Source organism: Panulirus ornatus, chromosome 16 (assembly GCF_036320965.1).
Source record: "Panulirus ornatus isolate Po-2019 chromosome 16, ASM3632096v1, whole genome shotgun sequence".
Lineage (NCBI taxonomy): Eukaryota > Metazoa > Arthropoda > Malacostraca > Decapoda > Palinuridae > Panulirus > Panulirus ornatus.
The window spans coordinates 2112616-2125935 of NC_092239.1; the positions used below are offsets into that span (position 1 = coordinate 2112616).

General features: G+C 39.5%; 1 protein-coding gene across 8 annotated transcripts in view; it reads left to right on the plus strand.

The window, feature by feature from the left end:
• Positions 1-10822, plus strand: part of Cbl (E3 ubiquitin-protein ligase CBL) — a 138794-nt gene extending 127972 nt beyond the window's left edge. For 6 of the 8 annotated variants that reach the window (XR_011713807.1, XR_011713808.1, XM_071670995.1 and 3 more), the window contains one exon: positions 9925-10822. Coding sequence is in view for 4 of the 8 variants with exons in the window: in XM_071670994.1 (XP_071527095.1) it covers positions 9925-10083 (159 nt within the window). In the remaining 4 variants the exon portion in view is untranslated. The remainder of the gene's footprint in view (positions 1-9924) is intronic. The other 2 variants (XR_011713805.1, XR_011713806.1) reach the window with 2 other exon arrangements.
• The last annotated feature ends 2498 nt before the right edge of the window (positions 10823-13320 follow it).

The following is a 13320-nucleotide window of genomic DNA, read 5'->3' on the forward strand; positions in this document are numbered from 1 at the left end:
AGGAATGATTGGCTAGAGACTGAGTGTGAATGAATGGGGCCTTTGTTGTCTTTTCCTAGCGCTACCTTGCGCACATGCGGGGGGAGGGGGTTGTCATTTCATGTGTGGTGGGGTGGTGATGGGAACGAATAAGGGCAGACTATGAATTATGTACATGTGCATATATATATATGTATATGTCTGTGTGTGTATATATATGTATACGTTGAGATGTATCGGTATTTATATGTGCATGTGTGGATATGTATGTGTATACATGTGGGTGGGTTGGGCATTCTTTCATCTGTTACCTTGCTAACGCGGGAGACAGCGACAAAGTGTAATGAAAATAAAATATGTGGTGAATGAGGACATCAAAAGAGCAGAAGTGAAATAAAACAAAGAGATTTAATTGTGGAAACTGCACAAAACAAAATATTTTATGGGAATGGAGATTAGGAAATGGAATACTGTATGCAGCCAGGAATCAGGGCTTTATAGTGATGTGTTTGTGAAAATTCCAATGAAGGAGTAAAGATATGGGTACCATAAGCCTCAAATACAGAGGGAATGTTAAAAAAGAAGAAAGAGTGGTTTGATAAGAAATGTTAAAAAGCAGAAGAGGTTTGAGATGTGCAATGGTGAAGACTTGGAAAACACTCCATCCATCCAGCTTTTGCAAGGTATGAGAGATCAAGGAATGAGTATAGCAGAAAGAGAAAGAAACAAATAACTTTGAAAAGAATATTGTGGACTAAGCAGAATACCAAAACTTCCTCGGAAATTCATCAGGAGTCAGTTGGTAGTTAAGGAGTAGCTAATGCGGCCAAGAGATTCAGAGGAAAAAACCGTAGATGATGTAAGGATATGTGAAGAACTGAATAACAAGTTCACAAGTGTTTTTACAGTGGAAGACACTGTAATCCAACACCAGGAAGATGGAATGAGGTGGAAGTTTTGGAAATCACTGAAATATCTTAAAAAGATATATAGAGAATGCAAAAAGGACTAGTCATACAGGCTCACGGTTCTGATATTTCACCATATATGCTGATGATGTGTACAGATATGCGAGATAAACTACTTGAAATACTATTTAGAATTTCACCGGAGAGTGGCATAGTTCCAAGGGAATAGAAAAGGGCTAACATGCCTATCTATAAAAATTAAATCAGAAACATTTGTCAAGCCACAGACTGGTCTCACAAACAAGTGTGGTGTACAGTATAAGGTTGTAGAGAAGATTAATAGAAAGCATGTGAATGACTTTCGACAGAGGAGAAATTACCTAAGTGGGAAACAGTATGTATTTATGGAAAGGAGGTCATGTGTAAGAAGCCTCTTATATTTTTACTAGAGATAAGCTCAGTCACAGACAAAAGGGAAGGCTAGGTAGATTCTTTGTACTTGAACAGCCGGGAAGCATTTGAGTATGGCATGGAAAGCTGATTAAGAAGCAGGAGCAGCAAGCAGGAATGAGGCAGAAACTCCTGTAGATTGATTATCTCAGAGTAAGGGAACAAAGAATGCATGGCAAAAAAGCCTTCCCTAAATGGGTTGAAGTGACCAGCAGAGTGCTACAGAGTTCTCTTCTGGGATTATTACTCTTCATGATATGTAAATGACTTCCATGAAGAAGATGCAAAGGTTGTGATGGAAGTGAAAGTGAGAAGGACTGCATCAGCTAATAACAAGGGGACCTAAACAGTCTCCAAAGTAGGTGTTATCTGATGGGAGATAGCACATTTGGAGATATACAAGATAAAGCGCAAGAGGTCAAGAGGAAAGTGCTTGAGCTGAAAAAAAGGATAGATGAGATTTGGGGTGAGAGAGTATCAGCACTCTTTAGGAGCTTAGGAAAATGTTTTTTAGAGGTTAATATTTTGAGAATAACAAGAGAGCAAATGGGAACATTAGTGAATGGAGCAGAAAGATGGTGAAGAGATGTCTTGGACATGGATGTATGCAAAATGACAGAGTCATTGCAAGTGGTTTGTTGGAAAGGGAAGTGGTGAAAGCCTTGCATATGATGAAATGCAACAAAGTGGCTGAGATTACGGTTGAATTTTTAAAGAAATGGAATGATTTGTATTGTTGAACCATTTGTTAGGATTTTCATTGTATGTATTGGTCATGGTATGGAGTCTGAGGAGTAGCAGAATGTCTATATAGTGCCACTGTATAAATGCAAGGGGGGCAAAATTGATTATTCAATTTGCGTGTAAAGTGTAAGTTGTATGGGAGAGCAGTGACTGAGACAGTCATGGCATGCACAGAGCTTTAGATTAGGGAGGAACAAGGTGGCTTCAGGAGTGGTAGAGGATGAATAGATCATGTACTTGGTGTTAAGACCATGTGGATCTGGTGCTTGCTTTGAAGAATATGTGAGGGAAATACTTAGAGAAACAGAAGGACCTGTATGTAATATTTATGGATCTGGAGAAAGCATATGATAGGGATGATAATGATGTTTAGTGAAAGATTTTACAAATATTTAGTGTGGGAGGGAAGCTCCTAAAAGCTGTGAAGACTCTTCATTAAATAAGTAAGGCATTTATGCAAGTAGATAAAGAAGAGGGTGAGTGGTAACAGGTAAAGGTGGGTCTTTGATAGGAGTGCATCATGTCACTCTGGTTGTTTGTTCATGGATGGTTTGGTGAGGGAGACGAAGGCAAGAGTTTTGGAAAGTGGAGCAGATGTGAAGTCTGTTGGGGTGCAGGGGCCCTAGAAGGTGGGTCTGTTTTCATTTGCTTATGACATGGAAATAATGGCAGAAACATGTGAGAAGCTGGTGTCTGAGTTTGGGAAACTGTGTGAAAGGAAAAAGTTGAGAGTAAACATTAATGTAGCACAGTTTTTATCTTTGGCATTGAAGAGAGACAGATTATTAAGAGTGTAAGATCAAATGTAGATAACTTGGAGGGAATGGAGTGTTTTAGATACCTGGGAGGGGATATGGTAGTGAATGGAATCATGGGAGCTGAAGCAAGCCATAGGGTGGGTGAGGAGGCAAAGGTCCTGGGTACATTGAAGAATGTTTGGAAAAAGAGGTCACTATCATTGAGGGCAAAAACAGTTATGTTTGATGTATAGTAGTCCTATCAGTGTTATATGGCTGCAAGGTATGGGCTTTCAGTAAATATGTAAGAGAAAGGGTGGATGTGTTGAAACTTAAACATTTTGAGGACAATATGCAATGTGAGAAGGGCTGATTGAATAAGAAATGGTAAGGTAAGAAGAGTATGTATTAAAGATCTGAAGAGGCAATATTCTTTCCTATCTTACTAATGTCCAATCATCATCCCTGAAATATTTTTTGAGGAATCCTACGAAATTGCCCTCAAAGCTTTTGATAGGGTGTGGCATCAGGGTCTCATCTTCAAGCTCCCCCTTTTGGCTTTCCTCTAGTTTGCTCCCTCATATCTAGCTTCCTCTCTAGCTGGTTCATCTCTGTGGTTGTTGAAAGATCAGCTGCTCTGCCTTTCTCTCTCAACAGTGGTCCCCACAAGGCTCTGTCATGTCTCCAAAACTTTTTCTCCTTTTATCAGCAATGTCTTTTCTTCCACAAATAATCAAGTGCATTCATATGCAGGCAGCTCAACTGCCTGCATTCCTCCACATCCTTCAATTCTGCTCCTTCTTCTTTCACTTGATCTGTACTCACCTCAATGCAACTTCCTCAAAAACTCGGGCCTGGACAGGATATCTCAGTGGGGTAAAAGAAATCTGGTTAAGTTCAATGACTCCAAGACCCAATTTCTACCCATCTGTCGAAAATTACTCATAACTTTTCTTTCTCCTCTGAGAGCTCAGTGATTCTAGCTCCTGACTTGATGAACATACTTGGTGTTAATGTAACAACCCTTGTGTCTCAGAAGCCCCACATATTGGAAAGTAGCTAATTCTGCTTCTAAGAAACTCTTTTAGAAACACCACATTACAGAAATACCTAAGTTTTCCTCTTAAGAAACTGGGAATCCTGTTCAAATGTCAAAATTTCTTTCCTTCCAAACACTTGCTCCTATTATACAAAGGATTGACCCATTCTTGTATGGAGTACTTCTCTCACATCTGGGGTGATTCTAGCTGACTGCCAGCTGTACACCCTATTGTTGGTTCATTTTCCCTTTACTATAGGTTTTTGCTCCTAGAAACTGGCTGCTTGTGTGACCCCACCACTAGGTAGACCATGAAGTACTTGGCAAGTGGCTGTATCAGGTTATTACTTTGTAGCTGTTGGCAACTCAAGAGTTGCCCCTCTGATAACTGTTTCTTTCCCTACACCTTGAAGCTTTGGAACACTTGATCCTCTCCTGTCTATCTCAACATCTATGCTTGGGCACATTTTAAGATAAGTTTTTCACCTCCTCCAATATTCGTAAATACTTTCCCTCATCTCTTCTTTTTCCCTCTCATTAACCTTTTTATTTCAATTAAAGCCCAGCCTTGGTGTGGACTTCTGTGTGTTGGTGACTGACTTTGGTAAGGTGTGTGAAAGAAGAAAGCTGAGAGTAAATGTGAATTAAGACCAAGGTTGTTAGGTTCAGTAGTTAGGTTCAGTAGGGTTGAGGGACAAACTAATTGGGAAGTAAGTTTTAATGGAGAGAACTGGAGGAAGTGAAGTGTTCTAGATACCTAGGAGTGGATTTAGCAGTGAATGGAACCATGGAAGCGGAAGTGAGTCACAGGGTGGGGGAGGGGGCAAAGGTTCCGGGAGTGTTGAAGAATGTGTGAAGGTGAGAACGTTATCTCGGAGCAAAAATGGGTATGTTTGAAGGAATAGTGGTTCCAACAATGTTATATGGTTGCGAGACTTGTGTGGAGGAGGGTAATGTTTTGAAGATGAAATGTTTAAGGACAATGTATATTACATGGTGTGAGATGGCTTGATAGAGTAAGTAATGAAAGGGTGAGAGAGATGTGTGGTAATAAAAAGTGTGTGGTTGAGAGAGCAGAAGAGGGTGTTGAAATGGTTTGGTCACATGGAGAGAATGAGTGAAGAAAGATTGACAAAGAGGATATATGTGTCAGAGGTAGAGGGAACGAGAAGTGAGACCAAATTGGAGGTGGAGGGATGGAATGAAAAAGATTTTGAGTGATCGGGGCCTGAACATACAGGAGGCTGAAAGGCAGGCAAGGAATAAAGTATATTGGAATGATATGGTATACCAGGGTCGATGTGCTGTCAGTGGATTGAACCAGGGCATGTGAAGCATCTGGGGTAAACCATGGAAAGTTTTGTTAGGCCTGAATGTGGAAAGGGAGTTGTGGTTTTGGTGCATTACAGATGTCAGCTAGAGACTGAGTGTGAATGAAAGTGATCTTTGTTGTCTTTTCCTAGCACTACTTTGCATGCATGGGGAGGAGGGGGTTGCTGTTTCATGCGTGGCAGCAAGTATGAATATGTTCATGTGTGTATATGTATATGTCTGTGTGTGTGTATATATATATATATATGTATACGTTGAGATTTATAGGTATGTATATTAGGTACAGTAGGGTTGAGGGTCAAGTCAATTGGGAGGTAAGTTTGAATGGAGAAAAACTGGAGGAAGTAAAGTGTTTTAGATATCTGGGAGTGGATCCGGCAGCGAATGGAACTATGGAAGCGGAAGTGAATCATAGGGTGGGGGAGGGGGCGAAAATCCTGGGAGCCTTGAAGAATGTGTGGAAGTCGAGAACATTATCTTGGAAAGCAAAAATGAGTATATTTGAAGGAATAGGGGTTCCAACAATGTTGTATGGTTGCGAGGCGTGGGCTATGGATAGAGTTGTGCGCAGGAGGATGGATGTGCTGGAAATGAGATGTTTGAGGGCAATGTGTGGTGTGAGGTGGTTTGATCGAGTTAGTAACGTAAGGGTAAGAGAGATGTGTGGAAATAAAAAGAGTGTGGTTGAGAGAGCAGAAGAGGGTGTTTTGAAATGGTTTGGGCACATGAGAGAATGAGTGAGGAAAGATTGACCAAGAGGATATATGTGTCAGGAGGTGGAGGGAACAAGGAGAAGTGGGAGACCAAATTGGAGGTGGAAAGATGGAGTGAAAAAGATTTTGTGTGATCGGGGCCTGAACATGCAGGAGGGTGAAAGGAGGGCAAGGAATAGAGTGAATTGGATCGATGTGGTATACCGGGGTTGACGTGCTGTCAGTGGATTGAATCAGGGCATGTGAAGCGTCTGGGGTAAACCATGGAAAGCTGTGTAGGTATGTATATTTGCGTGTGTGGACGTATGTATATTCATGTGTATGGGGGTGGGTTGGGCCATTTCTTTCGTCTGTTTCCTTGCGCTACCTCGCAAACGCGGGAGACAGCGACAAAGCAAAAAAAAATATATATATATATATATATATATATATATATATATATATATATATATATATATATATATATATATTTATTTTATATTTATATTTTTTATATTTATTATACTTTGTCGCTGTCTCCCGCGTTTGCGAGGTAGCGCAAGGAAACAGACGAAAGAAATGGCCCAACCCCCCCCATACACATGTATATACATACGTCCACACACACAAATATACATACCTACACAGCTTTCCATGCCTTGATTCAATCCACTGACAGCACGTCAACCCCGGTATACCACATCGCTCCAATTCACTCTATTCCTTGCCCTCCTTTCACCCTCCTGCATGTTCAGGCCCCGATCACACAAAATCTTTTTCACTCCATCTTTCCACCTCCAATTTGGTCTCCCTCTTCTCCTTGTTCCCTCCACCTCCGACACATATATCCTCTTGGTCAATCTTTCCTCACTCATCCTCTCCATGTGCCCAAACCACTTCAAAACACCCTCTTCTGCTCTCTCAACCACGCTCTTTTTATTTCCACACATCTCTCTTACCCTTACGTTATGGATGGGGTTGTTAGGGAGGTAAATGCAAGAGTTTTGGAAAGAGGGGCAAGTATGAAGTCTGTTGGGGATGAGAGAGCTTGGGAAGTGAGTCAGTTGTTGTTCACTGATGATACAGCGCTGGTGGCTGATTCATGTGAGAAACTGCAGAAGCTGGTGACTGAGTTTGGTAAAGTATGTGAAAGAAGAAAGTTAAGAGTAAATGTGAATGAGAGCAAGGTTATTAGGTACAGTAGGGGTGAGGGACAAGTCAATTGGGAGGTAAGTTTGAATGGAGAAAAACTGGAGGAAGTGAAGTGTTTTAGATATCTGGGAGTGGATTTGGCAGCAGATGGAACCATGGAAGTGGAAGTGTGTCACAGTTTGGGGGAGGGCGCAAACGTTCTGGGAGCGTTGAAAAATATGTTGAAGGCGAGAACATTATCTCGGAAAGCAAAAATAGTTATGTTTGGAGGAATAGTGGTTCCAACAATGTTATCTGGTTGTGAGGCGTAGGCTATGGATAGATTTGGGCAGAGGAGGGTGGATGTGCTGGAATGAGATGTTTGAGGACAATATGTAGTGTGAGGTGGTTTGATGAAGTAAGTAATGAAAGGGTTAGAGAGAGGTGTGGTAATAAAAAGAGTGTGGTTGAGAGAGCAGAAGAGGGTGTTTTGAAGTGGTTTGGGCACATGGAGAGGATGAGTGAGGAAAGATTGACCAAGAGGATATATGTGTCGGAGGTGGAGGGAGCAAGGAGAAGAGGGAGACCAAATTGGAGGTGGAAAGATGAAGTGAAAAAGATTTTGTGTGATCGGGGCCTGAACATGCTGGAGGGTGAAAGGAGGGCAAGGAATAGAGTGAATTGGAGCGATGTGGTATACTGGGGTCGACGTGCTGACAGTGGATTGAACCAGGGCATGTGAAGTATCTGGGGTAAACCATGGAAAATTTTGTGGGGCCTGGATGTGGAAAGGGAGCTGTGGTTTTGGTGCATTATACATGACAGCTAGAGACTGAGTGTGAACAAATGTGGCCTTTGTTGTCTTTTCCTAGCACCACTTTGCGCACATGCAGGGGGAGGTGGTTATCATTTCATGTATGGTGGGGTTGTGAGGGGAATAAAGAAGGGCAGACAGCATGAATTATGTACACGTGTATATGTGTATATGTCTGTGTGTGTATATATATGTATACGTTGAGATGTATAGGTATGTATATGTGTGTGTGTTTACATGTATGTATGTACATGTGCATGTGGGTGAGTTGGGCCATTCTTTCATCTGTTCCCTTGCGCTACCTCACTGACGCGGGAGACATTACAAAGTATAATAAATAAAAAGAATAATGTTCCATCTCTGTCTTTTAGCTTTTTAAAGAAATACATTATTATTGAGCATTTACAACTCATAAACAAAGTTCATTTTTTTTATTGGAGTGACAACACTAAACCATTATCAAACAGGGAGTTAGAAAACTTAGGAATTCAAAAATACTGTTTATTCTTAAAAGGGGGTATTGTCGTACAAAAATCCAGACTTCATGCGTCTTCATGTTCATGTCATGTCTACATTGGTACATGAATTTCAAGCCCAACTCACTACTCCATCAGTCCATACAACACATAACTGTGGCAAAATTCTTTCTTTCTTTTGTAGTCTTCTTTCCACCTTAAACCAGTCACATATTCCAGTGTCATTAAACAGGTGCTTAATTATCTCTGTGGAAGTACTTAACTACATCTTTTACCTTTCCTTCCACTCATATTCTTAACGTGTTCCACAATTCCTCCCCGTTAATTTCTGGATCAGAAAATGCAGCAGACACACTTCCGTGTTTTCAGAAAATGAAGCAGACACACTTTCCTGTTTCCAAAATTTGCTCTGCTAAGTTTTCATGGTGAAGGTATAATTTATGCAGCCATATATGTTATTGAATTTCTGCTTACTGTTTCACTTTAGTTGTTTTATTGCCACCCTTACATGTACACTGCATTCTCTTCTAAAGAAGGTAATACATCAACTACTACAGTAATTTCATTGTATCTCTTTCTATAGTGGTAGAATTACTGCATCCATTCAGACATTTTGGCATGTTACTCTTCTTTCTTTAGTCTAACATTTTTTGAATATCACCTCACCATATTTATTCTTTTTCCTGTTACTTATTCATTTTCAGAGCTCTTCAGATATTTTGACTACAATGTTTGATAGGATTCTGCATTATTGCTGTAATAGGTTTGACCATGTGAAAATTTGTGGTGATTTTTGGCCACTGTAGCACTGTTTTTTTTTTTACCCTTTCAGTGTGCGGCTGATTTTACCAGCCTCTCCCCTTTGTATGCAGAAAGAAAGGGGGGGGGAGGGACTCTATAAAGTATTTTTTCCATATATGTAAAGGTGCACTAAAGATAAAATATCTTTCTCTTCAAGAGTAAGACTTAAGTTTTCTTAGTTTAATGAAAAACTGGATCGGCCAATCCTGTGTACACAACTTACTCAATCTATATTTTGTAACATTATTAAGCATGATTAGGTGCAGAAAAGCTATTGAAATCATTGTTTTTTCTTGTGAATTAAGAGTTTAACATTTGCAGTTAAGGAAATACTTTAACCAGATTGAGCAATCCTAAATGAGGGCAACAAGGGTGTAGCACTGGGCACTGTGAGTGGCAGTGACACTACAATTGCCTCGAGTCAGTAGAAAAGAAGCAAACATGACCACTGTGATCACTAGAAGGTTACTAAGGCCTTCAGGCAGCTTCAGTGACTCATCATTTTGTTTGGGTTGTCATCTGTGGTGGGAAAGCATGTGCCACAATTAGGGACAATAGCACCTTACAATGCTTGCCTCGATTGAGGACAATAGCAATGAAAAGGTTAAAGCAGATAACTCATGTGACCATCATTAAACATCACTCTTATGTGCTATCACTTTCTTTGAATAAGCATTTATACACTACAGTACAGACAGTTAAGTAAAGTTGTTGAACCATTATGCTTATCTAATGAGTGAATGTATTGTTTATGAATGAAATGATTTATTACACAGTTGTATTTTTTCAGTACTTGTAATAATGTTTGACATTGCTTACAGGACTCAGAAGGTCAGGGATGTCCGTTTTGTCGTGCAGAGATCAAAGGGACAGAAACTATCGTCGTGGACCCTTTTGACCCTCATAAGCACCGTACGCAGTCTCTACCTAGTGGCCAACTGATTGATATGGAGGAGGAGGATGAGGTATTGATGGAGTGACCAGTTGTAGCCTGCCATGCCTTCTGCCTGCCTCCCATTGGTCGTTGTCAGTGTGCAAGTGACCAATAGGAAACTGTGCCTCCTGCCTGTGTCCCCATTGGTCAACGTCATTGTAATAGTGACCAATAGGAACTTGCATCTCCTGCCTGCATCCTTATTGGTTTCTAAGTTTGTTTGCAGGCCAATAGGAACAGCTCACAACTTGCCTCCCTATTGGCTATTGCTGATTAACGACCGCAGTGGACAACTACTCTGTGATGCCCTTGCCGCTTTCCTGTTGGCTGATAATGCTGACCCAGATGACTGATTGCTGTTGCCATGTCTGCACTATGAGGATCAGTGCAACTCGGCAAAAATGCAAATGAACTCAGTATGTGTAGCATGCCGTAGCAGTGAATGTTTGATGTCATTTCTCGGTGTTCTGCCCAACCCCCCCCCCTCCCCCTACCCATCATATGTGTGTATACCAACTAGCACATGCAAAACCTAATGATGCATATCTCATGTACCTTACTACTGTTCCTGAGTCGTAGTATTTTAAGTAGATTTTTCTTCCATTTTTAGCATATTTGCCATTCTGGAATGATTTATGTATTATTTTTGTAAATATTAGGATACTTATGATTACATTTCAATATTATTTTTTCCACAAAGGACATTGTTATCGAGTCATTTAGAGACTCACTGTTGTTGTAATGGCTGCAGATATTAAACAATAAAACTGCTGTGAAATATTCAATTACTCACTCTAGAGCCCCTCAGTGTTGCTTTTAAATTTTGATTTGTTAATTAGTTTGCAGCATACTGATAAGTAGTATATTTGTAACCCATTAGTAGGTAGAGTTTTTGGCCACTGTTTGAATACCATAGTTGACCTCAACAACTTAACTCAGAATTGCTATACATACAGTGGGCTTCATGATTTGCGTAAAAGTTTCACAAATTCCGCTTAGCTTGCAAACAATGCTGGTTGGCAAAATCTCTTTTTCAAAGAATAAGGTTGCAATATGAATTTAGCACTTGCTTAATGGAAGCTGGACATACCATCAGTTTATTGTTTTTGTATGAAATGATCCTAAAGTAAAAGAGGTATAGTCTCGTGATAAAGAAAATATTACAAACTATTTGTTTTCTATAACTAATGGGTAAAATAGAGAGAGCGAAAAAGAGAGTTGCTTTTTTGCCATCGAATAACACTAGTAGAAGGTTATGAAGCAGAAAATGATAAGAAGCAAAAAGGTAGAGTAAGATTATATTTAGCTTATGGGAATTTGGTTTATGACACTAATGTTTCAGTATTTTATTCTATTTTGCAATTTCTGATAACATAATACCTATCTTGCAGCATGTTTATACCAAACTCCAGTATTCAGTTTTATTTTCAATTCCTGTATATTCATCAGTGCACAGGACCTTGTCATTGCTCAAATCACAATACCCCCATTATTCTATTTCAATCTTTCTTACTTTCATACCTGTTTGCCAATTCCCTGCTTTCATATTATGGGGTTCAGGAACAGATGACTGAGCCTCAGAGAAACATTTACTAAGAAGAATAATTTTCTAGATCACTTTGATGGATGTCGTAAAATTCCTTAAAAGACAAAACTTATTCACCTGCAGTGCCTCATTCCCAAGTACACAATAGGGTTTGTTCTAAACAGTATCATTTTGAGTACTTATTCTGACTTTGTAAATAATTTCAATTAACTGCCATTATTAAAGGCTATACTTCTATTACTTCATTAAGCTTAACTTTTCAGCTGGTATACTGTACGATGCATTTAGATTTTAAATATGAAGGCAGAGTATAGATATTAACCTTCTTGCACAAGATGGTGAACTCTTCTATTACTGCCAAGATGAACGATGCATGTACAGCTAGCACAGTCAGCTTCATATAAATGTTTATGATTATAAGTTTGTGTTGCTATTTTTTTGTCATATTGTTACTTTTTATATACATTTGTCTGTAAAGGATTTCTCAGCAATGATCAATATATATCAAAGAGTTACTCTAATGAATGCTTCACCACTGAAGTATGTTTTCTGAAATCTGTGTTACTACTAGCACAAAAATGCCGTTTCTGGTCATACAATTTTTTTTACATGTTTTTATCTAAATGTTGCTCTGGAATATTATACACACAAAAGAGTAAACCTTATACCAACATCCTGTTTGTGTATAGGTAGCTTTGGTTCTGGTGCATTACATATGACAGCTAGAGAACATGTGTAAGCTAATGAGGCCTTTTCTTGTCTGTTCTTGATGATACCTTATTACTGTGGGGAACAGTAAATTAGTATGAAAGAAAAGAAAAGAATACAATCATCAATATGAAGGAAGTTTTTTTTGTTTGCCACATTCAGAGCACTGATAAATAAATTCACATTATTATGGTGATGTTGGTAGAAGGTTAATTATTCTGTCCATCTCTCTATATCTCTGACACTTCTTCCAACTGGAACTCCCTCAAAGGGGGGACCATAGCAACAGAGTCTCCATAAATAAAGAACTCCAGTGCCTTTAATGCCTCACCTTAACAGTCCACTGGCAGAGGGCAAGTCTAGTGCAGTGCTTGCAGAGGCTCCTTCCTGTTGTTCCTAATGACTATTCCTACTTACTACTTCAACCAAGTTTTATACCTAATAATCTTTGCTTAAATGTTCCAACCTACTACTACCTATTGCTCCTACCATTTTGCCAAAGGACAGGGCTAGCACATAATGCTCACCGCAGGAAAATCTAAAGGTATGAAGAATGAGCAGCATGAGTTAAGTGTTGTCAGGTGCTACATATGACAAGGAGAGACTGTATGTTTGTGGACAGAATGCCAGTAGTCCACGTGTTAGTGAGGCAGAATGAAAAGACAGCTACCTGGGTCAGAGGAGTGTACTGACAACAACTAAAGTGTTAGTTCACTAAGCAGATGTCACTAACCCTCTTGATATCCAGGTGGCTAGTAATTATCAAGTGTATCATTTAAAATACAGCATTCATTTACAAACAAATGCATGTAAAAATTATGCAAGACCAAAAGCAGCATCATAAATTTAGAATCATCATGAACATTTAATTGTAGCTGACTGCTATATCATACTTTCTGGTACTACAAAATATTTCTCCACCCCCACTTCTTAATCTTTTCATCACCATACTGAATAGATAATAAATCCAAATACACATTCAGTGTGGGGGTCATAAGATCTTTACTACTGTTTGTGAGAGCATAAAAC